The 26570-nt window shown below is 46.1% G+C and overlaps 1 protein-coding gene across 10 annotated transcripts in view; it reads right to left on the bottom strand.

The window, feature by feature from the left end:
• Window positions 1–411: 411 nt before the first annotated feature.
• DOCK6 (dedicator of cytokinesis 6) overlaps window positions 412–26570 on the bottom strand; it is a 96268-nt gene continuing 70109 nt past the window's right edge. For 3 of the 10 annotated variants that reach the window (XM_083482889.1, XM_083482887.1, XM_083482891.1), the window contains 13 exons: window positions 25223–25381; window positions 23702–23802; window positions 22064–22256; window positions 21566–21709; window positions 19578–19709; window positions 18098–18112; window positions 11517–11642; window positions 9428–9517; window positions 8615–8851; window positions 6445–6588; window positions 6026–6132; window positions 3721–3888; window positions 412–2514 (listed from right to left, as the gene is read on the bottom strand). In XM_083482889.1, coding sequence (XP_083339015.1) covers window positions 2472–2514; window positions 3721–3888; window positions 6026–6132; window positions 6445–6588; window positions 8615–8851; window positions 9428–9517; window positions 11517–11642; window positions 18098–18112; window positions 19578–19709; window positions 21566–21709; window positions 22064–22256; window positions 23702–23802; window positions 25223–25381 — 1659 coding nt within the window. In that variant the 3' untranslated portion in view covers window positions 412–2471. Of the gene's footprint in view, window positions 2515–3720; window positions 3889–6025; window positions 6133–6444; window positions 6589–8614; window positions 8852–9427; window positions 9518–11516; window positions 11653–12155; window positions 18113–19577; window positions 19710–21565; window positions 21710–22063; window positions 22257–23701; window positions 23803–25222; window positions 25382–26570 lie in introns of all 10 variants that reach the window. The other 7 variants (XR_014520765.1, XR_014520766.1, XR_014520768.1 and 4 more) reach the window with 3 other exon arrangements.

Raw genomic sequence — 26570 nt, 5'->3', positions numbered from 1 at the left:
GCAGCAGAAAGGGTGTTTGTGGTGGTTAGAAAAACAAGTCTGTCAAAACAGAGAAGGAACAGGGATTAGGGGACAACAGCAGCCCTATCCCAAGGGTGTCCTAAAATTTCAAAGCACAAAGCAAACTCTGCCCATAGCCGTGGGTTCTTGCTAACAATGAGGACCTAAAGCTTGACCAGTTCAAAAATGGAAAGTTGGGTTCTCTGGATTCACTAGGCTCTTGGATTAGTTCTTGTATTTTGAAGCTTATGGCACAACGTTTCCTGCTTGGCAGGGGGTTGGACTCGATGTCCCTTGTGGTCTCTTCCAACTCTATGATTCTATGATTCTAACTGTAGTTAGTACAGATTCCTAGGTGACTTGAGTGTGAGCAAATGACACAACCCTATTCATTAATAAGAACAGAATCAGTCTCTTTGGATTTTGTTTAATGGCATTATAAATAAAATGTTTACAAACTTCTCCACCAAGGAGCAAGACATACAGAAATCAAATCTCAGCTGCCTACCACTGGCCTGGCCATAGCACAAATGTAGCATTTACCATGTCCAGAATATCTGGCCTGGAGCAAGGTAAGAGGAGTGGAACTCTGATCCAGAGAGAAGGATATTTCTTAAACAAGAGAACGTGACATTTTGAATCCGAACTGTTGCAGCTTTGGTTATAAGTAAGCAACTGAACTCTAGCACTTAGCTCCTTTTGTTAGGAAAGAGCACCAACTTCAAATTTATTTATTTTTTAAAAAAGGGTCTTTGGGTGGTTATGTGAAGGGGGTTACTGAGCAAGGGAGAGAAACAATGGGAAGTTTCACCAGTTGGATTGGTCCAGTGCCTGTACGAATTTACGAAAACCAAAAAGGAGAAACTTGGAACCGAATCAGCACCGCTTACACAAATCTGTTTGTTTTAGCTTGTTTCACTTTCTCCAAAAATAATGCTAAACTGAGCAAGGAAAAAAAATACTCAGTCCAAATCAAGGGAGTCCATACAGAAATATCGTCTAGATTAATCCTATGTGTTTGAATGAAATGCTCCCCATTGCTTTCAAGTAAACCTGGATTTACTCTCTCCAGTAGTAAAAACACAAGAGCATTTTGCCATTGCCCTCGATCCTCAAATCATGCCCTATTAAAGAAAGCAGAATACACTCATTTCTCCCAAATACACTTCGCTCTGCCACTATGGGCAGGGGCTAATCACTACTCTCCCAGGAAAAGGATGTTCATTCCTATGAGTGAGATCAAAGTCTAAACTCAACTTGAGCCTGCAGCGGTGATTTTCCTTCACTACCGCTTGCTTGGGAAGGTGGAGGAGAGGCACTGACGAAGGTGAGGGATGTTCACAGTTCATTCATCCTCTTAACAAACAAATGCACACACAGCCCCTCCCCCTTGGCATTTTGGGGGCGGAAGGAGGGGAACAGAACTCCTCTGCTCACTCTAGAAGGCACTGCTGTGATCAAGTGTGCATGCAAATACTAGCCCCTGCCTCAAAAAGGGTATAGCAAGAGGCATGTGAAATAGGGAAGGGTCTTTGGCCCGTGCTGCAAGTGAGGAAGTTGAGGGTCCCAGAAGGCAGTTGGCAGAAGGCCATCACTTGGTGACCAGCTACATAAAAACCGGCAGTCAGGATCTCCTGGGAAGGGGCTGGAGGGAAGAGATGAGGAAGTATGGGGTCAGGACTCCTGGGTTTCAGCCCAAGCACTGGGTGGACATATCAAGCTCTCAGCGCAAGAGGACTTGTTCACCTCCGAAGGTGAGGAAGCGAACCCAGGTGTCCTAGGTTTCAGCCCCCTAACTCAACCTCAGAGACCACTGCCTCTCTCTCTTCTCCCCACCCTCTCCAGTCAGGAATGGGAACAAGAACTTGGTCCTGTCATTCTTGTTGATTCATGAACAAATAGCTGGCAACTCTAAGGGGTTGGTAGCCAAAAAGGGGAGTGTCAAAAACAGAAAGGGAGAAAGGGAGAAACCTAAGTTTTTGGGCTGAGCCCAGCTGTCAAGACAGAAGACAACACAGAATCCACAGTGGGTGGGCCTCCAACTGCAACCATACCCAGAGTTTCAAATCTGGCTATTCTCTGTGGAAGTCAAAGGCCCATGAAAGCAAAAGCAAATCTTCAGTTCATCAGGGAAGAGGATCTGCAGATGGTCTCACAGCTGGGGTGCAAGGCTTCCTGAGGGTGGGGCACAGCTCTGAGCTGCACAAATGTGGGAGCCAGATCACTCCCACCGCCAGCTCCCACAGAGATGTCTCCTTCCTCTTGAAGTGTCCGACTGGCCCACATCCTGGAGAGAGCCTGGAATGACACGGGAGGGTACTCCAAGTCTCAGCGTTGGCCTCCCAGAACAGAGCAAGCAGCCTGACTTCCTGCTTGGCGGCAACCCTGGAGGATGCAAGGCTCAGTAGTTCCCTCCCGCGAATGGTCCCTGCAGTTTTTCAGGTGGTCCGTTCCAGCGGGGGCTTCCCTTTCTAGGCTTCAGTCTTCCGCAAACTCAGTCTGCTGAAGGAGTTTCTGGCAGGAGGAAACAAGCACAGTGCAAGACTCAGAAGAAGAAAAAGCATGTTCTGTAACTGGGGATTGGGAGGGAATGATAACAGCATGGCAAATGGCTTCATCCTGAAGGTTCAGGCAGATAAGAAGACAGTACACATTTACTGTCCAAATCTAAGTCATCCTGAATGGATAAAAGCCACACTAGTAAAGCCTGAAGGACAGCTTCCAAAAAACTGCCACCTTTATAAAAGGTACAGAGCAAGCTGCCTATGCCAGCTCAAAAACCACTGGTCCACTTAGTTCAGTATTGTCTAAACCACTGAAGAGTCAAAGCTCCAAGGTATTTACACCTTAGAATTGGAGTGGGGCGGGCAGACAGGTGGTCCTCCAGATAAATGATGCTGGAATCTAACTCCCATGTCGAAACCAGCATAGCCAATGGTCAAGGATGACGTGAGCTGTAGTCCAGCAACTTCTATAGGCAGAGCCGCTGGTTAGCAAAACCTGCTAGGCTGAAACTATGCACATGGAGGAAGTGTCTGCACCGGCTATGTGCCGCAGTGCAGTATACTTGGGGAATGAGGAACAATCCTTCAGAACTGGTGTACAGGATTGTGGGGACCCCAGAGGTTTGTTCCACTGTGCTGGTGAGCAGATGACCCTGGGCTCTGCCTTAAGAGGCTGGCTGGGGTGCCCTTCTGGTGCCTTCCAACTCTCTGACCAGGGGCTGCGAGAGCAAGGACCGGGACCAAAACTTCCTTTTCCTAACAAACAAACAAAAACGACATAAATGGGATAAAGGAATAAAACCAACATTTAGCAGAAATTACGGATAGACTTCCAGGTTCAGGAAGGAACAAGTCCTTTAAAAAAAAATGAAATGAAATGTATGGAGCTCATGCTGTAGTCTGTGTTTTCTTTCCAGACCTCCGGGCAAAATCCCAACAGGAGCTTTCTGCCCTGGGGAGCAGCACAAGGGCTTGGGAAGGCACTTCCAGTTGATGGTGCCATGTCTGCAGAGAAACCCCAGTAGTCCTTTCTAGGCTTCTCATAAAGATCTTTGCTGAAGGGGGAAAGACAGAGGCCAAAAGGACGAGTTAGGTGGCCAGTGGAATCCTGGCAGCTGTCACCACCAAAGTTGCCTGTGTGGTCTGATCGAAGCATTTTCGATCTGAGTCTCTGCTCACGGCCTTTTTCAGAATCTGCGCAAGGAGGTTTCCTCACCTGTGTGCAGAATGGGGGGCCAGAGGGGTGTAGAGTTGAGGGATCTTGCGGTTGAGAAGCGGGTGCAGGGCTTCCTTGAGGCGCTGGTAATTCCTCTCCAGCTCTCGGAGAAACTCCCGCTGGTCTGGTCCAATCAGCGTCTTGTTCTTGCGAAGGGCGTCTTCACACCTAAAAAAAGAGGAGTTTGGATTTGGATTTGATATCCCGCTTTATCACTACCCGAAGGAGTCTCAAAGCGGCTAACATTCTCCTTTCCCTTCCTCCCCACAACAAACACTCTGTGAGGTGAGTGGGGCTGAGAGACTTCAGAGAAGTGTGACTAGCCCAAGGTCACCCAGCAGCTGCATGTGGAGGAGCGGGGAAGCGAACCCGGTTCACCAGATTACGAGTCCACTGCTCTTAACCACTACACCACACTGGCAGCGAGTAAGAGGTTCGTGGTGGAACCAGCTCAGGGCTGACTTTAAGGAGTTGTCACTCACTCCAGGCACAGACTCCAGGCATAAAATGCTGAAAAGCAGACCATCTAAATTTCCTTAGTTTAAAGAGAAGCACAACCAGAAATTAGAACTGTCAATCCTCTGGAAAGAGGGGAGCTAGGTCTGTTCTCTGCCACAAGAAACCCCAGGACCATTCAGCCTACTCAGATGATTCTTAAGCTGCTATCCTATGCTCACTTACTTGAGAGTAAGTCCCTCTGAACTCAATGGAACTTGCCTGAGTAGATATGCAGAAAATTGAACCATTAATAAACTATAAATAACATCGTCATGTTATTTTTAAGCATTTAGAGGCTTGAAAATTACAGGATATTATCTGAAGGCACCACCTTTTTTAAAAAGAGTGGTCATTCTTATTACCAGCTATTAAACTGCTCTGGAAGTGGTTGCAGGGGGCAGAATATACGTTATCCGATTCAAGTAATGTTGAGTATGCTGGCAGTTAAAACATCCTCATTTTGTCAAGCTTCATGCTTTAAGGTGCTGGTGAAACCACCATATTGATTTCTACTGATGATGTGTTGTGGTTTTCTTGTTGGACTGACTGATTTTAATGTTTTTAAATGATTTTCTGGATTCTTGTATTTTGTTATTCTGTTAAGATGCCTTGGGGCATTTCAGGTGAAGGACAGGATACTAGTCTATATAGGCAGCCGGCAGGTGCTTTCAGCAGTCTCCCCCTGCATTTACAGTTAAGGAATAGGTAGCTTAATGAAAAATAATCCTACTTTCCCACCCCCCTTGCTCAACAAGAATTGCACCAAGATCATGCAGCTGGACGGCTCGGTTGGTTCCAGTGCGATGCTGATAACGCCAAGGCTGCAGGTTTGATCCCCGTAAGGGACAGCAGCAGATTCCTGCACTGCAGGGGGTTGGACTAGATGATCCACAGGGTCCCTTCCACTCTATGATTCTGTGAATACTAGTTCTACAGAACTAGTTCTAGAGAACGAAACAGGAGCAAAGCCCCTTCCTGTTCATTTTTTAAAATAAGATATTTATTAAGATTTTCAAAAAAAAATTTGCAGAATAAAAAGAAAAAAGAAAAATACAAAATAAAAATAGTTGAAAAACAATTCAATCTTTCTATCACATATTTTTCATTTGCTTATTTCCCGGACCTCCTCACGCCTTCCTTTTCTGTATTCCAGTTCCAATTGTTAATTCAGCAAATCCCTCCCCTCTTCATTCATCTTACTCTTCAATTTTTAAATATTATAACATTAATTTTTTTTAACCTATTAATAACCATTTTCTCATATTCCCTTATAGCATTACAGCAAAAGACCACTTAGTTTCTATCCAACATCATTCTAACAATCATTAATTTTACAGTGTTTCTGTAAATAATCTTTGAACTTTTTCCAATCTTCTTCCACCAACTCTTCTCCCTGGTCTCGGATTCTGCCAGTCATTTCTGCCAGTTCAAATTCCCTTCCTGTTCAATGGCTGATGTGTGGGAATGGGACAGGAAGTAATTTTTAGCCTAGCCCTCCATTTTCAAAGCAGTCAGCATAAATTTAGACATTCAAATCTCCTGGAAAGAAGGTAAGCTAAATTTCCAGCAGAAACTTCACATCCAACAAGATTCAAATTGCGACAGGAAGCTCTTGGCAAGGTGTTTAATTAAACACAGCAGGATGCCAGACATCAGCAGCCACAACAAAACGTACTAATAAGCAACCTCAATTCTCCGAAAAGGCACTTGAAGCAGAGCAAGATTGAGTGGATATATCCATGTAAGGGCATTACAGGCGGAAAAGGATTTCAAGCTGCAGATTCAGGGCAGGTGTGCTGTGCAGTACCTCTTGGTGAAGTCCTTGAAGCAGAGCCTCAGCTTATTGTGGTGTCGGTAGAGCTTGGGGTCTTCGGGGATCTCAGCCAAAAATACCTGCGCCACCTCCAGAGGTCCCTGGAACACAAGGGCCTTGGAGTCAAGGAGAAGTTCTCCTACTGCCCTCCCCATTGATTCTGACTCAGTAACTCACTCTTAGCTATCACAATGGCACCAAGGGTCTCCATCCTGTTTTCAGGCTCCCTTCCCCTACCCTCTACTTCTATGTTAACCTGAAGTCCTTACCCCCATCAGACCCAGGATTAATTTCTGTTCTCACCCCACACCTGTGATCTGCTGACTCCACAGTCTCAAGGGGTTTGCTACTTTGGCTGGAAGCTTCCCTTTCCCCCCAAATCGATCACTTATTCCCATTCCGTGGGCAACTACCTGGTTGACTATGGTGCCAACACATCCTTGCAGCACCATCTGCAACATCTTGGCATCAGGTGGATCTTGGTGGGTGGCAAAGGCCAGCTCCTGGGTCTTCTTCTGCATGTCCTCTATGGCCACCTCTATGGGAATCAGAATAATCTGGGGAGAAGAGTCCAAACAACAGAAACCCAGGAGATGGGCATGTGCCATTCATCTAAAACCCTAAACAAGACATTCTGGGCCCAATCTAAATTCTGCATTTTAAAGAAAGGGGCTCAGTTCAGCAAACTGTAAAAATTAAGCAAATTGAGTATATATACTGTACATCCAAGTCCCACTTAGCAAATGCAATACATTCCCAGGAAATTGAGCATTAACATAATAAGAGCATTATGGGAACTTTTCTAATCTGTGATCTCTCTACCTCTCCCTACCATGGCTTCTTCCTAAAATGGCTGCAGTCAACTAGCAAGAGAAAGACAAAGGAAAAACTGGTTTGTCCAATCTCTCCTGATTTTGATTTGTCCAATTTTGCTCTCCATTGGCTCCCTCCATGCAGTGACAAACCTTGGGGTCTCAAATTTCAGCAGTGCCCCATGCGATGCCAAAATTCAGTGGCCCCACCTCCTCTTGCCTTCCATTCTACATCATAATTGCAGCACCCCCTGTGGTATCCCTGAACCCAGTGTGACTGAACTGCTCGCGCTCCCCTAAATCTGCCTCTGCTCCATGGTTTCTGCCTGGAAATGGCAGGCGCCAACCAGGAAAGCATAAACAAGCAAGGCAGATGGCGAACTCTGGCTGTTCAGATATCTGAATCAGCTATGCACGTAGCGAGGTCTGGGCATGATTCATTGTGTTTCGATAAGTGAATTTTGCATAATGAGCAAGCAGATCGTGGGACTCGCATGTATGCTTGGAAAGTTGAGGTCATTTTAATCTGTTTTATATTTTAACTCTTGTATGCTTTAAAGTATAGTTACGATTTCTTCTTTATTTCACTGTTTTATCTTTGGTAAACTGCTTTGAGGTTGTTGTTGTCTTAGTAATATAATCTTTATTAAGAATAACATGAAACAATCTTTATTAAGAATAACATGAAGAAGTGTATCTGAAGAAGTGTGCATGCACACGAAAGCTCATACCAAGAACTAACTTAGTTGGTCTTTAAGGTGCTACTGGAAGGATTTTTTTTATTATGAAACAATACGAACAACAAATAATGGTATTGGTCACCAGAAACGAAACAAAAGACAGTCAGGATATTTGTATGGCAGAAAATAATAGCAGCATGTTAAAGAACTATGCTTTGAGGTTTGTCTCTTTGTTTGTTTTACTATCAAGTGGTGAATAAATTCCATGAAATATAAACAAACAAGTAAGTAACTAAGTAAGTAAGCAAGCAAGCATGGCTTCACTTTTATAATTTATTCTGCAATGTTTATTATTTTGAGTTTTGTCAGTCTCACAAGGGGAGTGGGGAGAGACATTTTAGCAGAAATGCTGGATCCCACCCCACTGGAAAAAATGTCACAGTTTTTTCTGGTTTCTGTGGAATGCATTGCTCACAAGCTCAGGGACTCAAAATGTGCTTTTGAATTTTTTTGAGATTTTTGCTTAGCTGAATTTTTTCACTACTGTCAGGGAACTGCCATCAGCTCAGAGGCGAGAGGTGGAAGGGCAGTTGTGTTATAGGGAACCTCCGAAGATCTTGCGAAGCAGTTCCTCCTCTGGTGAGGAGGAAAGCCCTGCCTCCAGTGGGGAGGAGGTGCAGCGACCAGGAGATGCTAGGGAGAACCTCAACACGGAGCCTGAGCAAAGCGGAGGGGAGGGAAGTACCCCTTTGCCAGCGCCCACTCTGCGCAGTAGGTTTCGGCGCAGAGAGGGGAGGAGAAGGATGGGGGTCACACGGCTGTTATGCTGGGGGATGTACAAGGACCGGCCACTCCCAGATTCTGCTAGCGACTGAGCCAGACCTGAACCTGCGACGCTCTGCACTGTAAATAGTTTGCACTAATACTAAAGCTGGAAAAGACAGGTCGGAGTCCTGCCTGTTTGCTCTCGAGCAACCACACCACCACCTGACAACTACACTATTTTTTTATTTCTGAGAATTGTAGTCCCTGCGGCCCCACTCCCCATTCTCATATGCCTCCACCCACTCACCATCCCCACCCCAGAGTACCTCCTCCTTGTGGATGACATTGATGCGGGTCTTGATGTAGGGGAAAGCGTGGGAGGTGGTGAGCAGAGTCTTGCGCTTGAACTGCTCGTGCAGGTCGCCATGCGCTCGCCCGTCCAGCGTGAAGGGAGTACAGAACATGAAAGTGCGCAGGTTGTAGTTCTTGTCAAAGTATGTGACACGATCCTTCAGCTCATACGTGTCGAAGAAGGGCTCCACGTAAGTCAACTGGATGTAGGCCTGCGGCAAGGAAGACAACAAGGCGGCAGGGGCAGTCAGTAGAAAGCTGGGGCAGCATCACCTCATTCTCCTCTGCCACACAAGGGGTCTGCTTGTCCTGACTGTCATCTAAGCTACCAAACACACTGGGACCAACCGACTATGGGAGAAAGCATCTCTTGGTGCTGCAAAGGCTGGACTACAGATAAAAATGACCTTAGCAGACTGCGGTAATAAAATGCCTTCACCTGCTGCCAAAACTATTGCTATGGCATGGGTCATGCCATAATTTCAGCTTCCTATGAACAAACCAAGGGTTATGGAAGTAGTGGGGAAATAAGAACCTATTTTAATTGTGATATACGGGGCAGGGAGAAGGAAGGTGGCCATGTAGCCTAGAAGGAATAGCATGCATCAAATCTTGTAGAGATCTCTTTCCTTGCAGAACATGAGACACAATCCCAGACCACATGGGGCACAAGTCCCCCCTCTTCCCTTTAGTTATTCCAGCCCAACAAAATTTGCAGACTAGTCCCTTAGCAGTGCCTGGCTTGCTAATGCATGACACTCCCAACACATGATAAAGAGCGAAACTACCTTGTTAGGATCCAGCTTGGCTTTGTCCACAGGGTTGGAACCTTTGATGATTTCTACCATTTCCTGCCCAAAGCGCTCAGTGTAAAACTCCTGCAAAGGGGAAAGGATACAGGGGAGTTCTTCAGAGCATGACAAAAGGGACAGAGATGAACATTCAGGCTTCTACAGCCACTGAGACCAAGGAAAATTCCTCGCAGCTATCGTGGAGAGAGGCTTATTCTGCACTTGCTCCTGAAGGGCAAACCAGAATCACCGTATTTTTCGCTCTATAAGACGCACCATACCATAAGACGCACCTAGTTTTTGGAGGAAGAAAACAAGAAAAAAAATAGTCTGAATCCCAGAAGCCAGAACAGCAAGAGGGATCGCTGAATAGTGATCCCTCTTGCTGTTCTGGCTTCTGGAATAGCTGTGCAGCCTGCATTCGCTCCATAAGATGCACACACATTTCCCCTTACTTTTTAGGAGGGAAGTGTGTCTTATAGAGCGAAAAATACGGTATGTGTGTTTTATTGAATGTACACTAGCCAATTTGGGTATAAAGAAGGGGTAGGTAGGTGTCCTTTTTCCAATCAAAGCGAGTGCATGGCAGAAAGCCCACCTCTTTCCCTTCCCAGCTCAGACACAACCTGGGGGTGAGAAATAACTTACAAGCATCTGAGTGTGGCAAGCAAGGCTTTCAGTTTCCATACCACATCCCAATGCTCAGTTTGATATACAAAGGAGACCCTACCACAACTATGCTTTTGTCAAATAGGGAAGGATGCCTTTAAGAGACATATGCTCTTCTTGGTCCTCAGAGTAAATGGTGGGAAAAGCCCCGAGGACACGACGATCTGCATGGACAGGTGCCATGAATCAGCCCTGAGAAAGCAGGCAACTGCCTCCATCAGAGCTGGCTCCAAAGCCTCTTCCCTTTGGCTCTGCTTGGACTACAGCTGAGCGACACCTTTGCCAAAAGCCACAGCTGCCGTGGCTAAAGCGAGGGAGCTTTCAGTAAGAGGGATTGTGAAGGGAAGGGGTTGCACATGTGTAGGAGTGAGTGTGAGTCTTGCTTGTTGTAAGTCACAGCTTCCTCCCTCCTTCAATACTGCTTTAGCCAAGTTAACTGCTGTACCATTCTTGGGAAGACAAGGAGAAGAGACAGGTTGAATCCATGCAAATACAGGGGTCAAACATTAGCGGAACATCCCACCCCAACTAAGTACAAACTCTTGCAGGTCGTTGAGAGTAAAGGCTATTATTTCACATAGGATGGAATCCCCACATGGAAATGTAACTGAGCTGAGTGCATCTTTCCTTCCATCTTCCTTGGCTCCCCTGGCTTTCATTGCCTTCCTCAGTGTCTAATCTGAGTGCCTCTGGGCAGCAGAATCTATCTTTTTTGCTTGTTATTGTGTAGACCACCATGTACTCTGATGATGTCATCTAAACAACAACTTGTGGGTTCCCTGAATGTAGACTATCTGAGCTGCATACATGTGCTTGAAAGCCAAGCCTAGCAGCATCTTCTCAGCACATTTATGCCAGGTATTTTTGACCTGTTCATCTCCTACATCGTCCCCACTTCCCCCAAGGAAAATGTTGCATTACTTCTCTATTAGCCTTTTGGTGCCTGTTATTATGATGATTATTTTATTATTAGGCTGTCTGTCATTATGCGTTTTACCATGTTTTTATTATGTTTTTTATAATTGATGTTCTGTAATGTATTTTTAATGTACACCGCCCTCGGACCTTTTCGTAAAGGGTGGTATATAAACTGAATAATAAATAATGATAATAAATAAAAATATTGATGAAGACATTCCTCTTTCAACAAGTCTTCTAAAATCTTTATCCTAGTTTACAAATTGCTCTCGTGACTGTGTTTTAGACTGCTTTTATATTTATAGTTGTTGTTTTTATTAAAAAAGGTTTTTATATGTGATTTATTTTTAAAAAGTGTTTTTTAGATTCAAAGGTTGTATTTGTAAATTGCTTTGGGATGCTTCATGAGAAGCACTTCAATAACGACACAAATGACCAAACCGACTCTCAACCTTCATGCTTGATCCACACCTCTTTTCAAGGATGTTTTAACTCTTACCTCAAGCCGGTGAGAGATCTCAGCCAGCTTGGTGATGGAGGGTTCCTTGTAAACAAACTCTTGTTCATCCAAATCCCCAAACTTGCAGCCATAAAAACCAACTCGGAAATACGTTCCAAACATTCTCTTAAGTGATCTGCATGGTAAGAGTTAAGATAACTGCGACACAAATCAGGCAGGTAACTTGAATCCTGACTCTAAAGCCCTAGTAAGCATGGCTTACTAAATCAACCACCAAAATACCTGCCCTATTCCCAATCACTTCACTCCCTGGAGGCGTCCATATGCACTATGGGTGAATCTGGTGCTTGAGATCCAGGAAGCCTACATTCATGTTCCCACTGTCATTGAGTCCATAAAGAACGAACTCGGGGCTCGGTTCGGGGTGCCTGCATAGTCAGGTTTTAGTAACCTGTTCCTTCATGACCACTGGGTCCACAACGTGCTTTAGTGATCTTTGTCTGGGGTTAAATCACAAAATCTGCACCTGTGACCCCACCTGAAATACAGTTCTAGCATCTCCCCTGAAGCCTCCAACCCAATTCCTGTAAGGTGAAAGTAGTTCTCTTTAATACACACATAAATGAACCAGACCACTGCTCCCCAAGACAAAATTTCAAGAAGTGCACTCCAACTTACCAAATCAGGCCAGCAGGACCACAAGCAGATGGCAAAGTTGAAAGAGAAGCAAAATAAGAAAAAAGAAGTTAGAAAGAGTATGGCAGCTACTGGAACACAGCAACTGTCCAAAGGGGGCAGGGATAAGTGGAGGGCAGCTGGGCTGTTTCCTTTTTTTGTTTGTTTTACAAAGTTCAAAATACCACCTCATCCCTAACAGCCGCTGCAATCCCTACGACTATGTGCAGAAAATTCTCTCCAGAGATCTCTCAGTTGTACTGCAGAAATATCATCACCGGCTGCGTGCTATTTCCCCCCCTCTCCCACCATACTCCCCATCCAAATTGGTCGGACAGGTCTCTGCAGCAGGAGCACAACCTGATATACCACAACAGATGTTTGTACTGCCATGGCTAGTACCCACAATAGCGCTGGTGATGAGTGGCACACCCTCCTATACGGATACATGCAATGCCCGAAGAAGTTGTGCCGGCTTCTCTGGGTCTGGAAGAAGTAGGTGCAATTAAGCAAAAGCATTCCCTCTCACAACTACAGTCATCAAGGCATTGCTGCTAGATCAGGGCTACAGCCACAGCAATGGTTAGGAGGACCTTGCTTCCATTTCTGCCCTAGAAATGACTGCCTGCACACAGACCAAAACTGAACGAAACTGCCCCCTCCACAGCATCATCTGTATTTCAAACACGGTCTGAGCATCTGCTTGACATTTATGGAACCACTTCTCCTGAAAATTTATCAGAGTCCTTTAAGAACAGGCCCGTCTTACCCATAGAGGCTAGTGGGGCGGGGCGCCAGGGCACCGAGTTCTGGGGGGCGCCAGGCGAGAGTCCGGGGAACACCAAGCGAGCGCGCTAAGCGAGTGAGGGTGTGTGAGCCGCTCCAGCTGAGTGTCGGCTCAGGTTTTTCCCTTTTAGCCTGCAGGCGCCAAATTCTGCAGGGTGCCAGAAGACTAAAAGGGAAAAAACCGAACAGATGCTCGGGGAGCGGTGCACACACCCTCACTCGTTCAGCGCAGGCCAGCTCGCTCAGTGTGCTGCCTACCGTGGCAAGAAGCAGCCAGTTGAGCCAGAAGGCACAGCATCCAGCCTCTGCCTCTTCCCCGCAGGAGGAGCCGCCCTCCAGCCACTGCCCGCCTCCTCCAGCCCTAAAAAAAGGTTGAGAACTCGGGGGGGGGGCACTGGAGGGATCTTTGCACCACAACGCCGGATATGATTAAGACAACCCCGTTTAAGAAGCACTTGGTGACTGAGCTGGAGCTGTTTAAATCACTTCTATTTTAATGTTTCTGAGATATTCTATTACCTACCTCGAGCTTTCAGGGCAGTGGCAGGACAACACCAATAAGTGGTGTCTTGGGGCCCCCTCCAAGGCAGGTGGCTTGCTTAGGGACCCACAGACACTCTCATGCCTCCTCTCCCACATCCAAATCCCAGCACCTTTCACTCCTGGACTCTTCCATGCATAGCACTTTCTCTCTCTCTCCCTGGAAAGTACAGGGAGATCTGGGTTCGGAAGGCTTTGGCAGCCTACGAAGATCTTATGCAGACTTGTCTGCTAAATTGCATGGTGTGCACATGGGAAAATGCATTAATGATGCACACTATGCAACAGAACCCCACATAACTAGAACTAGACCCAGCTGCTGTGCCTCAAGGCTCCCTTAGGGCCACTTCCTGGCCCCTCTGCTACAGCCTAAACTGAGGCTGTTCCTGATGCCCTGATTCCTTGCCAAGCAAAGGCATCAGTGGGCTTTAGAATGGTGTCTTCCATTTTCAGGACCACTTCAGATATTACAGAGCGTGACGTAAATGTTCAGAGTGCAATGTAAGAGTGTGTCTGCTCTGCAGTGGTCATATAGAATAGCTTCACTGAAGTCCGAAATGAAAGCAAAGAAGACTTGCATGGTAGCTAAAGATGGACTAGCCTTCTCCACTATTCGTGCATCTCAATATCGCCACGTGATAATATGCATTTTCAGAGCACAGGTAGGATAAAGTTACTTCAAAACCAGTGCTTGGGGGGAAAGAGAAAGCTTGGGTAGATTTCCCTGTGGTCTGTATGCACTAGAAAAGGAAGCTGTACTGGTCTCAGAGGTAGGCTGCGTCAGCTAATGTCTATGCCAAGTATCCAGGCCTCAGTGCAGGCAAGATTTTAATCCAGTGGTTCGAAAAGCAAGTAGAGCAGAGGGACCAAGAGGTAGGTAGACAATCCAACCAAAAGGACAGAGACATAGCCAGGTGGCATCTGCCAGCTATAAGTTACCCAGACTGAGGGAATGAAACAAACTTCGAAGCAAGCAGTGGCTTGGGATTAGCTCTCCAGAATGGCCCTGGTCCCTAAAGACCTGGAAGATTTTGGCATGTGGAGTTAGCATCCCCACATGGACCACCTCCAATATCTGTCCAGTGACAGTAAGAAACAAATTTATCTACTCGGCTCTTGTTCTGAGTCCCCACAACACACAACAATGCAGCGTTTTTGTGATACTAAGAGGCTTAAAATGAGTGATGCTTCCATTTTTTCAATGGAAAATCAGTTCTGGGACAGGTAAAAGCTAACAAATACCAAACAGGTTAAGAACGTTAGGAACCTCTCTTCCTAAAATCCTTTGGATCCATTGTAGAGGTGCATGCTATGATGTCAACACAGCACTTCACTTCAAAAATTTTTTTAAAAAAATCCTTCCATTCTTTCACACTGTGCATGTTTGTTTTGAGTGGGGTGTTTGGGTGCATACATCTGAACACACACGAAACTCAGGATCAGGGTGCTGCTCTTAGTAATAAGACACGCTGGTGTACAAGTGTAATCTTTAAACCAGATGAAAGTTCTGCAAATGCACTAAATTTGCTTTGAGTATTTTAGTAGGCGAAGATAAGATTGCTGAATGAAAAATACTGAACTGTCTGGGAAGAGGCCTGCCTACTTTGGGACATTTTAATCTATATTAAAAAAGGCAAGAAAGGGATGTGGATAAAGAGTACCCCCCCATACTACACTGGAACAATCAAAGCTGAATACTGGGAAGATTCAGGAGAGACAAAAGCAAGCACTTCCTCACACAGTATGTACTGTAGTTAAATCATGACATTCACTCCCACAAAATGGGGAGTTGGCCACCAATGTACAAGGGCTTCAAAAGGGGATCTGACATATTCACAGGGAATAAGGCTATCAATGTCACTAGTCACGATGGCTATATATTATCTCTAGCATCGGAAGCTAGTATCTAGTCTCTTAATGACAGTCATTATGCCCTGCATGGGGGCCTTCTTGAGAGTGGCCCCAGCAGGCTTCCCTGTTCAGAACAGCTTTTAAGCACCTTGTTATTACCCAACTATGGGAGGGCTGAACTGAATGTGATTTGAGCCATTCTGTACTTTGAAGTCGTACTTTGATGTCTCCTTACTACATATATGTTTACTGCCTTGGCTCTGGTAAAGAGAAGTGCACACTGTAAGTCTGGGTGTACATTTTCAAACAAGCAAACAATTTTATTATTTGCACTGCATTTTCTCAACCTGCTTAAATGGATGGCACCTGGTGCTGGATCATTTATTAACTTTGCTTGACAAAGGACTGAAAAGTAGAAGTCACAACGACCCTAACCTATTGCCTTAACAAAACCTGGTTATCCACTTGTGGATCTCATTATAGAGAAATACTTCTGAGCATACACTTCCAGACCCCCAAATCATATGGGATGCAGGGGGCAGGCCTCTGGGCAGAGGTCACGATCCCTAAGAAGCTGTTTTGAGAAATGGGGATGGGGAGAAGAGAATGGAAATGGCAGGGCAAGAAGAGTATGGCCAGGACAGCTCCTTCTCTCCACCCAACAATTGAAAGCAGTGAGTGAGCAGCAGGCACAGAGCTCTCCAGTTGCACACTATGCAAGGACCCACCAGCTGATGGAGGTGTCACAGAGATGCCGCAGGAAGGGCCTCAGCAAAGCAGCAGGAAGAGGAGCGTGGACAGCACCAGCTGCAGGATAAGTGGAAGGGGACAAAGGCCAGGGGCACAAATCTGCAGAGTGAGCTGGACCAATGGGACTGTAGCTAAGAGTGATGCTGGCTACCTGCCTGCCTCAGTCAGGTGTGTGTGGCTCTGGCGGTGGCTGGGAGCCCCCAAAAGGAAGGAATGCCACTCCCAACTATGATCTAAGGCAGCGGTTCTCAACCTGAGGGTCCCCAGATGTTGTTGGACTACAACTCCCATCATCCCTGAGCTCTGGTCTTGCTAGCGAGGGGTGATGGGAGTTGTAGTTCAACTACATCTGGGGACCCACAGGTGGAGAAAGGCTGATCTAAGGCATTTATAGAGCTGTTTTCAGACCTCACAGAGCAGTTTAGATAAAAAAATTATTTTTTAAATGATAACAAATAAACATTATTTCATAAAATAGAGAAGGCAAACCACTGCTTGTTGTTGTTTATAAAAAGTTGCTTCTGCTTCTTTCCCTCTCCTCTGTGGGCAAGATGGAACATAGAAAGCTGCTTTATATTGAGTCAGACCACTGGCTCATCTAGCTCAGAAATGCCTGCACTGACCGGCAGCAGCTCTCGAGGATTTCAGTCTCTCCCATCCATACCTGGAGATTCTGGGGATTAAACTTGCCTCTTTTTGCTTGCAAGCCAGACACTCTATCACAGAGCGATGGTTCTGCATAAGCTCCTGGTGTGGCAACAGGAGAAGGAAGGGGCCACCGGCGGCAGCTGGAGGGCAGTTAATAATAAATAACAGGCAAGGGCAAAACATGCTGCCCTCTGCAAACCTGTGTCGTGGTGTGTTTCCTCTCCACTGGAAGACTGCCAGGATAGTGGGAGGACAAAGAGCTTGGCAGCACAAGCTTTTTCAAAGGGGCTGAACCTCCACAGGAGGCACACACTTTTTTTTTTGCTTGCTTTAGGTACTCTGCAGCACAGAATTAGTTTAGGCTGTTCAGTCTGCATCGCAAGATTCCTAGTTTCAAAGGATGGGCTTCTCTTGAATGGGGAGTCTGGCCACCTGTGCTTCCTGCTGATAATCTGTAGTACAGGAAGCTGCCACTCAATAGACACACTCCAAAAGGACAAGAAAGCACCCTGTACCAACTGCAGTCTTGGCACAAGGCTTGTGAAAATATGAATGGAGTTCCATCACTTTAGTCACGGAACAAACTGACCGGTCCTAGCCTACACCAAACGTATTAACTGGAGAGGGCCCAGAAAAGACAGAGAGGGCCTTTGGGGTCTCTGCAGACAGGGTCAAGTCCATTCTCTTGGGCCTTCCAGTAGGATTCTGCCACACAGTGGTGCTCCTTTCCCAGACGCTAGGCCCTCATCTGCAATCTTCCTTATACCAAAACAGCTATGTCTCATAAAGTGAAAAAGTAAGACTGTTTTGCTGCTGCAAGATACAGCCTCCACACGTCCAGCAGGCCTTTTGTCAGTAGCCAACTAACATTTACAGCAAACATTATTCGTAAGAGTACTGTAGCGTGCAGGATAATGGCATGGATTTGGAACTATGATCCCGGGTGGGACCATGAAACTGCACTGTTTCTGTCTATTTTCCCTGAGGATTGCTGCCATTTTGAGGCACGCATAAAAATTTGCCTTGCTCAGCCTGCACAAGGGAAGTTCAGGGTCTCCCACTCGGGTGTCATTATCATTGATTAAATCTCCATATTCCCTTTCATTCAAAGATCACAGGGCAGCTCACAATATAGAAACACAAAAATACGTACCATAGCAACAAACAGAAACAATAACCACCACCCCCTGACAAACACACAGACACACACACACACACACACAGTTTAAAAGTTGCAGCAACTGCACCAACAATGCCAGCTAGAGGAGGAGTTTGGCCGTAAGTGCACAGAGGAGAGTGGAGATTACGGAAGCAACATGCACACTCACACAAACACTGACACAGAAAATGTAAGACATGATGCAGCCTACCTCCCAGCCAGAGGCCTGATTGACAGGACGGAGAGGACAGGAAGGGAACAGAGAAAACAGGAAGAAGAAGGTGGTTATTTATTTGTTTTTAAAACTCAGCACCCGTCTTGTCACAAGCCGATCACAGGCTAGGCCCGGGCATAACCCTGAATGGTCACAGGCCGATCTGAACATAACAATTCCTGTTCTTGTGAGGCATCCCAACCACTGCCAATTTCTTGAAGAAGCAAGCAGGAGATGGCACCATAATCCTAGCTTATTTCAAAGTGTATTCTACTATCATCTGCAAGATCCAGCCGCAAAGACTAGCACACTGCCAACCTGAGACCTTGAACACAACTTTGACCTTGGCCCAGGAGGGCAAGGAGGGATGTTTTGGTTTAAAATGCCACCTGCAATCAGTATAGATCCATCAGCTCCCAATAGCTCTTTTCACCTTTCTCCAGGGTTGACACTGTTGGCATTTGACAGAATACCCAAGTGAACCCTATAAGAATCTGGAGCTCCCTGTTTAGCTCTGATTACAAGAACAGAGAGTCCTAAGTTCTGACTTGGCAGCATCCTCACTAGGCTCTATTCCTGTATGGAGCAAATCCTAGAATTCTGGACTCCTGGCTGCTCTATACCGAACCTATACTGGCACATTCCCCTCTCTATGATTCAACAGAGGGGTGGGTTTTTTTGGGGGGGACAGGCTATGGGTTCCAGTTCGGCAAATAGGGGTGCGGATGCTTTCCTCCTACTGTCACAAGGCCCTAGCGGACTTTATAGACTACCATTGCAACTCTCTGTCTCATTCAACTGAGTGCATAAATAGACTATGAACATTGCCCACAGCATCTTGATTTACAGTATGCCAAAGATCGGAACTCCCATGCCACAGCCCACAGACCCAAAGTTTCCCCTGCATAAAGGTTTTTGGGCTCTGACATTCAGACCGTTCAGATTTCAGTCTCCAATCCGCCAGATTCACGTCACGTTTACTTATTTTGACATGCGTAACGAAATGGAACGTGAGAAGGACCTAAGCAACCATGGAGGAAGGAGATCTTATGCTGGCTCTCTTCCTTCAGCCATCGCCCTAACAAGGCATTGCAAAAAAAGGTCTACAGACCAGGAGTGGGGAATCTCAGGCCCCAGGGCTGAATGTGACCCTCCAGGAATCTATATCAGGCCCTCAGAACTCTTCCTAGGCCACGCCCCCTCTCCCTAGGCCACACCCCTCAGTGGCTTTTGCTTCACACCCCAAGTGCTTTTGCCTGGCTGGAATATGTCATTGAACCCTTATAATGCCTCTTGATAGTCTGGATGGCAGAGACTGGTGGGTGCATTATGTCTAGAAACTAGCCCACTGTACAAAGGTAAGATCTACATTTACTGCCTCCGACTGCCTGCGGCCCCTGGAAGAGAATGTGGCCCCTGGGGGAGGGGAGAATGGGGCCATTGGCTTGAAAAAGGTTGTCCAAGAAGCTGCACTCACTTGGCTGGTTATCTTGCTGAAGGCATCCTGCAGCTTCCCATGCAGCACTGCCAACTTCTTGAAGTCGCGGTTGGCTTCATGGATGGGGATGAGGATCTTGTAGACCTCGTTGACAGCCTCATAAAGCCCACCCTGGAGAGAGCGAGAAGGAATTCAGAAAGTCACTTCGGTCCTCAGGGAAGACCTAACATGGGGCTGCAGGGGGTAAGGCAGCTGGGCCACGAACGGCTAGAACCTCACAGAGCCCCCAGTCAAGGTGGAGGCCTGTTTGGAAATATGCGAGCAGAGCTTGCCTGAAAAAGGTTTTAACTTTCATTGGAAGGCAGTTAAGTCTCTCCTAAGGGATGAAACTTTACTAAGACTGCTATTATTATTATTATTATTATTATTATTATTATTATTATTATTATTATTATTATTATTTGAATTTATATATACCTGGAGGTCTCAGGGCGGTTCACAGAATAAAATCAAGATATAAAACTTCCTTCTATGATTGGATTGAAGACTTATACAAACTCGCAACATATGAACAACTTGCATATAAATGTAGTCTTGCCATGGACAAATTCAATGATATTTGGAATCCATTCTTACAAATATTGTAATAGGTTAAGATCTGGTGAAGTACAATAACAACCTTGTAAAATATACAGTTTTGGTTCCCCCCCTCCCCCCTTTACTTTACCTTCTACATGGCTTCTGTTTCTCTTTTTCTTTTTCTCTCATTTATTTATGTCTCACCATGTTTAGTGCACTTATAATTATGTACTTTTTGAACTTTCAATAAAGATGTTTTTTAAAAAGATATAAAACCACAAAATAAATAATAAAAATGAAAACAACCCAATAGCCCCCCCCAAAAAAAACCCCACACATTTTTAAAAGGCATAGGATGTCAATCAGATCAACCAAAGGTCTGGTTAAAAAGAAACATTTTTGTCCAGCACCTAAAGGTGTATAATGAAGGAGCCAGGCGAACTTCCCTGGGGAGAGCGCATTCCACAGACAGGGAGCCACTGCAGAGAAGGCCCCTTTCTCATGTTGCCACCCTCCGGACCTCTCGAAGAGGAGGCACATGAAGGAGGGCCTCAGAAGATGATCTCAGGGTCTGGGTAGGTTCATGTGGAAAGAGGCAGCCCTTGAGGTATTGCAGTCCTGAGCCATTTTGGTCCAATGGGGCAGGGGGAAGCAGCTAATTGTTACTTGTGGGTTACAACCAGGTTCCTACTTCTGCTTCTGGAAACCAACTGTATGAATTTACACTACTTCACACCAATGTTTATTTACAATCACCACCTACTGCAGCTTCATGCGTCAGGAGGTGGCTTTTGTGTGTGTGTTGTTTTAAAGGCAGCGTGGGAGGGGGAGAGAGGTCTGCGGTCCTCCACATACTTTAATTTTCACTGAAAACAGAGGGACTGAGATACCTGCAGGGAAACACAATTGGCCGCTTGCCTAAATGCATTACCGAGAAGTGGAAAAAGCAACACCCCTGAAATCAGAGAGCTCCTTCCCTGAGGAAAGGCACCCCAGATAAGAAGTGGTGCATTTAATGCTCTGCAAACTAAGCATCTGGAAACAATCAAAGTGAAGGAATGCAGCCAACGTGGGGAGAAAAGACGGCTGAAGCTTACAGAAAAACAGACAAAAGCAGAGATAGAAGAAAACAGGTGGGAAAGAATTTACAAGAATTGGCTGCTATGGGAAGGGCAGAAAACACAGCCTCTCCGTGACCATTCAAGCCCCACTCACCCACCCACCCACCCACCCACAATCCACACCATTCAGGTTTCTAAGCCATTTGCAGTTTTAAAAGGAAGCAGAAATTTGTGCACAAAAAGCTGTGTTCTATGGTGTTGGTGCCCAATCTCCAGGAGTCTAGACACCTGGGATTCAGCCGCCTACTGCAGCAAAAGAAGGCAGCTGCCACCCTCAAGCACAGGGAATGCTCTCGTACACTGAAAGTAAAAAGTTCAAGTTCTCACCATAGTAAAGGAGGAAGCCGCCTGCTCAAGCAACCCAACCAGCCCTTGCTCGGTGAAGTACTTTCCAGAGCAGATGCCCTCTTCATCCGGGGACAGGACGTCATCCGAGACAGCAGATTCTTCCAGCACGTTGGAAGAGATGTTCTTGGAAAAGGGCAGATGTTATTGTTGGGGGGGGCACACAAATCTTCTCACTCTTCCCTCCCAAACTGCCTGTCAGTTGAAAAAGCAAGAACTCTAGGTCTCCAGGGCCTGAGGGAAGCAGAGGCCTTGCTGGGGGCAGAGAACATCTGGACATCACCCCAAGTTTTGGTTTAGGGGAAGGAGAAATGGGAGGTAGACCCTCTGTTCATTCATCTCTCCTGCAGGAAAGTAGGACTGGGGCTACAGGTAAGTACTGAAGCTAAGAAAGAACAGAGAAGAGCTGGTCAATGCCTTGATGCAGCAGACCAGCCTTCTTTTTTTAAAATGATATCTTGGCCTTGGCCGCCTTCTTACCTGGAAAGTGACACAGCCCACAGGTAGGTAGCGGCAGTCCTCCAGCATACTCAGGTACTCGGCTACCAGGGCAGCGGAGTGCACCAGACACTGAGCGGCCTCTGCATGGTTCCCACGCTCAGAGTGCTTCGCTGCCATGTTCTGCAGCCAGGTCAGCCTCAGATCCGGTGATGTCTGGTACCCCTTGGCTATCCTGAGAGGCAGATAATGAATGTTCAGGAACAGAAGTCCTGAGTTCTATGGCCGCCTTTGCTACTGACTCACTTTAAGGTGACTTGCTTCAGGTCTATGGAGTTCAATGGAGGTGCAGGTCAGTTCTGTGTCCAGGGCAGCTGTCTACCAGCTCCATCTGGTATGCCGGCTAAGACCCTACCTGCCCACAGACTGTCTCGCCACAGTGGTCCATGCTCTGGTTATCTCCCGCTTAGACTACTACAATGTGCTCTACATGGGGCTACCTTTGAAGGTGACCTGGAAACTACAACTGATCCAGAATGTGACAGATACCGACTGGTGACTGGGAGTGGCTGCCAGAACCATGTAACACCCGTATTGAAAGACCTACATTGGTTTCCAGTACATCTCCGAGCACAATTCAAAGTGTTGGTGCTGACCTTTAAAGCCCTAAACAGCCTCAGCCCAGTATACCTGAAGGTATCATTCAGCCCAGACACTGAGGTCCAGCTCCGGGGGCCTTCTGACGGTTCTCTCACTGTGAGAAGTGAGGTTATGGGGAACCAGGCAGAGGGCCTTCCTGGTCGTGATGCCTGCCCTGTGGAACACCCTCCCATCAGATGTCAAGGAAATAAACAACTATCTGACTTTTAGAAGACATCTGAAGGCAGCCCTGTTTAGGGAAGTTTTTAATGTTTGATGTTTTATCATGTTTTTAATATTCTGTTGGGAGCTGCCCAGAGTGGCTGGGGAAACCCAGACAGATGGGCGGGGTATAAATTGTTGTTGTTGGACATGAGTGAGTGATGCACGAACAGTGGCTGTGTTTGGACATATACGGGAATGCATCTCAATACATTTACATCAACACAAGGAGCAACAGACATTCCCCACCTCCATGATGTCGTCCCATTTGTGTCAATGCTTTCTGCCAGGGTTGCTTAAGCCTACAAGCTTACACAAACATCCACCAAGAGAGGAACGCCTGCAAGGCTCTCCCCAACCCCACAGCAATGTTACCACTTAAGTGTGACTTTTTCCTTTAATATTCTCTGGAAGGTGTGCACTCCCGAGACCACCCTTTTCCAGCCCTAGAGTGCTTGGGCCCCTCATATGATGAAGATTATCCCGGACAGCATAGCTATCTCCTTGGCTGTAAGGCTAGCTCACCCACTTTCATTACATGCTGAGTGGGAGCAGTAAGAGGAGCTCTCACCATATGCAACAGATGAGGCAAGTGTAAAAGCAGGGCGAGATCTCATGCTGCAACAGGCTTGCCAACAGCCAATGAGTCTGTGGGTGATCTGAGATATGAACCTTCTTTGTCACAGGTGCAAACGCAGTCATGTTGGCTCCTGCATTTTGACACCCTCCCTTTGGGAAACTGAGGCTAAGAAAGCAAGTCTTGCTTGCCTCTGGGCCTTCCTGCTGCTTCCGTACCCAGAGCGCTGGCTACTGTCTCACCTGTACATCAAGTCTATCAGCATCTCTGGGTCCTCCTGATGTTCCTTCATCTTTACTGTGTCTGTCAAGATCATGTGCAGGTTGAAGACGAGGTCTTGAACCTGGTCAGGGAAAAGAGGAAGCACCTTCTAAGTCACAAGCATGGAGAGCAGGAACAGGAACACACAATTGCCTCCATCAAGAGTGGGGATGCCACAAGCACTCAGGTAAAGGCACTTGCGAAAGAGGACATCCCTGATGCAATACTTGCCGACAGGATTGAGATGGGCATAGCCCTGCTCACTTATGGGCTGTGTTCACCTTGAACCTGGTACCCATCCCCCAATCTGCCCACTTTTCAGGAGGAGAAAGAGCAGCAAAACTAGGTCTATAATTAATCTCTTGCATTTTCATCACATTTGGTAGACACTGGCTTAGCTGTATCTAAGACAGAAGTAGCCATTTCCAAATTTAGATACTCTAACACAGGCATAGGCAAACTCGGCCCTCCAGATGTTTTGGGACTACAATTCCCATCATCCCTGACCACTGGTCCTGTTAGCTAGGGATGATGGAAGTTGTAGTCCCAAAACATCTGGAGGGCCGAGTTTGCCTATGCCTGCTCTAACCATTGCCCAGGGTATATAACCATTTTAAGCAATTTTCTTTCAGGTTCCTACCAGAGGCAGATTTAGGGAAGCGTGACCAGTTTGGTGCTGCCAGGGACACAACTATGGTTTACAATGGAACGCGAGAGACAGAGGGCTGCTGAATTCTGGTGTCACACAGGGTGCTGCTGAAATTTGAGACCCCAAGATCCACCACTGCTTCTACTGAGTACTGTAATTCTGGTTCAAGAAGAAAGATCGAAATTTTCTGATATAGGAGGTGATCATTTTTTTCTCATTTAGGCTTACACTTTATATTTCCATAGGATTCTACAATATGACTATACAATATGTATATTGTTACATTTTTGGGGAAACATTTTTATTTCCTGGGAAGATTTATGTTTCAAATTCAGTGAACAGTCTTGTAGTACGGTATCACATTTCAGTTTTTTAAATAAATATTTTTATTTAAAAATAATAGCAAAACGTTTGCTTTAGTTTGATCATATGTTGTTATCTGGTAAATAAAGCATCATAATATTTTTAAATAAATCCAATATATCTATCCAGTGCTTTTTTTCTGGGGGTACACATACCCCTAAACATTTTGTGAATCTTTGTACCTTTGTCCATTTACTCTATTTATTTCCCCCGATCTGAACTACAGAATGGTGATTTTCTTGAGTCAAAACGAGAGTACCCCTAAACACTTTTTTAAAGAAAAAAAGCACTGTATCTATCACACATGTATTCTTGAGAAATTGGAAAAATTGCCTAGAAATCCCAATGAAGATTAAATTGTTCATAATTAATTGCAGAAGCTGTAGAAAAGACTGCTAGGGTCAGAAGGTATCAGCTCAAGCCACAACCCAACTTCTGGCACTTCCAAAGGCCCCTAGTCTGATGTTTATGGATCTGCCATCCAATGTACCTGCTCAGCAAATGTGGTTTCTCGCAGCTCCGGGTCTTCCTCGGCATAGGTCAGGATGGTCTTCAAGGAGCGCCGCAAGTGCTCCTCATTGAAGTTCTGTGACGTCCCCACAAGCGAGGAGAGTGACATGGTGACTTGCATCTTCACTCGGGCAAAGTTCTGTGCAAGAGAGACGCGGCAGGAGTCAGCAAGGCAGGGCAAGCCAGAAAGATTATTCAAACCCTGAGCCAAATAAAAGCAGAGGCGATGCTTGGAATGGATTCTACAGAACACAGTTCTAGAGTGGACGGATTTAAATTAAAAATCACCTAGAAAAACGGCTAGTTCAGAACACTTTAAAATTTAAGTTTCCCACTGGTATTCTTTCCTTTAAAATGCGAATAGTAATTGCTTGGCCAACTGTTAAAACTAAAGAGAAAGTTAAAATTAAAGAGAAGGTTTACACTATTTAGGAGAGCGTGCTTCTTTTCAGCATTGCTGCTCCTTGTTTCATTTCCACTCCTCTTTCCTATACACATGCCTTTCTCTAAGACCCCCACCCCAGGAATACAAGTTAGATAACAATCCAAAACTGTTGCTTTTGGCAAACACTTTGAAGAAGCTGCCAGGGATGGTCATGCACATAAGGCTCTGAGAGAAGCAGGTGTCTGGAAGCTTCCCAGAGGGGATCCTCTCCCATTTCCCATAGTAGCAACTGAAGGATATCAGCAGGGGCATCCAGGCTGGTAAAAATGTAATATTTTTATTTACATAACGCCATCAGTGTACAAGGGATGCGGGTGGCGCTGTGGGTTAAACCACAGAGCCTAGGGCTTGCCGATCAGAAGGTCGGCAGTTTGAATCCCCGCAACTGGGTGAGTTCCCGTTGCTCAGTTCCTGCTCCTGCCAACGTAGCAGTTCAAAAGCACGTCAAAGTGCAAGTAGATAAATAGGTACCGCTCTCATGGGAAGGTAAATGGCGTTTCCGTGTGCTGCTCTGGTTCGCCAGAAGTGGCTTTGTCATGCTGGCCACATGACCTGTACGCTGGCTCCCTCGGCCAATAAAGCGAGATGAGCGCCGCAACCCCAGAGTCAGTCACAACTGGACCCTAATGGTCAGGGGTCCCTTTACCTTTACATCAGTGTACGCTGCATTTTACAGAGTAATCAAATCACGAGATGGGTCCCTGGCCCCAAGAAGCTTAACAATTTAAATTTTGACAAAGGTGGGGGAAGAGAACAGAGGCAGGGAAAGAGTTTGTGCAACGTGGCAATGCTGCAGGGATCAATGAACTGATTGAACCTACCTGGACCCTGAGATCATCTTCTGAGGCCCTCCTTCACGTGCCTTCTCCTCAAGAGGTCTGGA

The sequence above is a fragment of the Podarcis liolepis genome, assembly GCF_965112155.1.
Source record: "Podarcis liolepis genome assembly, chromosome: 17".
Taxonomy (NCBI): domain Eukaryota; kingdom Metazoa; phylum Chordata; class Lepidosauria; order Squamata; family Lacertidae; genus Podarcis; species Podarcis liolepis.
The sequence above is the reverse complement of the archived record's forward strand: the minus strand, read 5'-3'. Positions and strand labels throughout refer to the sequence as shown.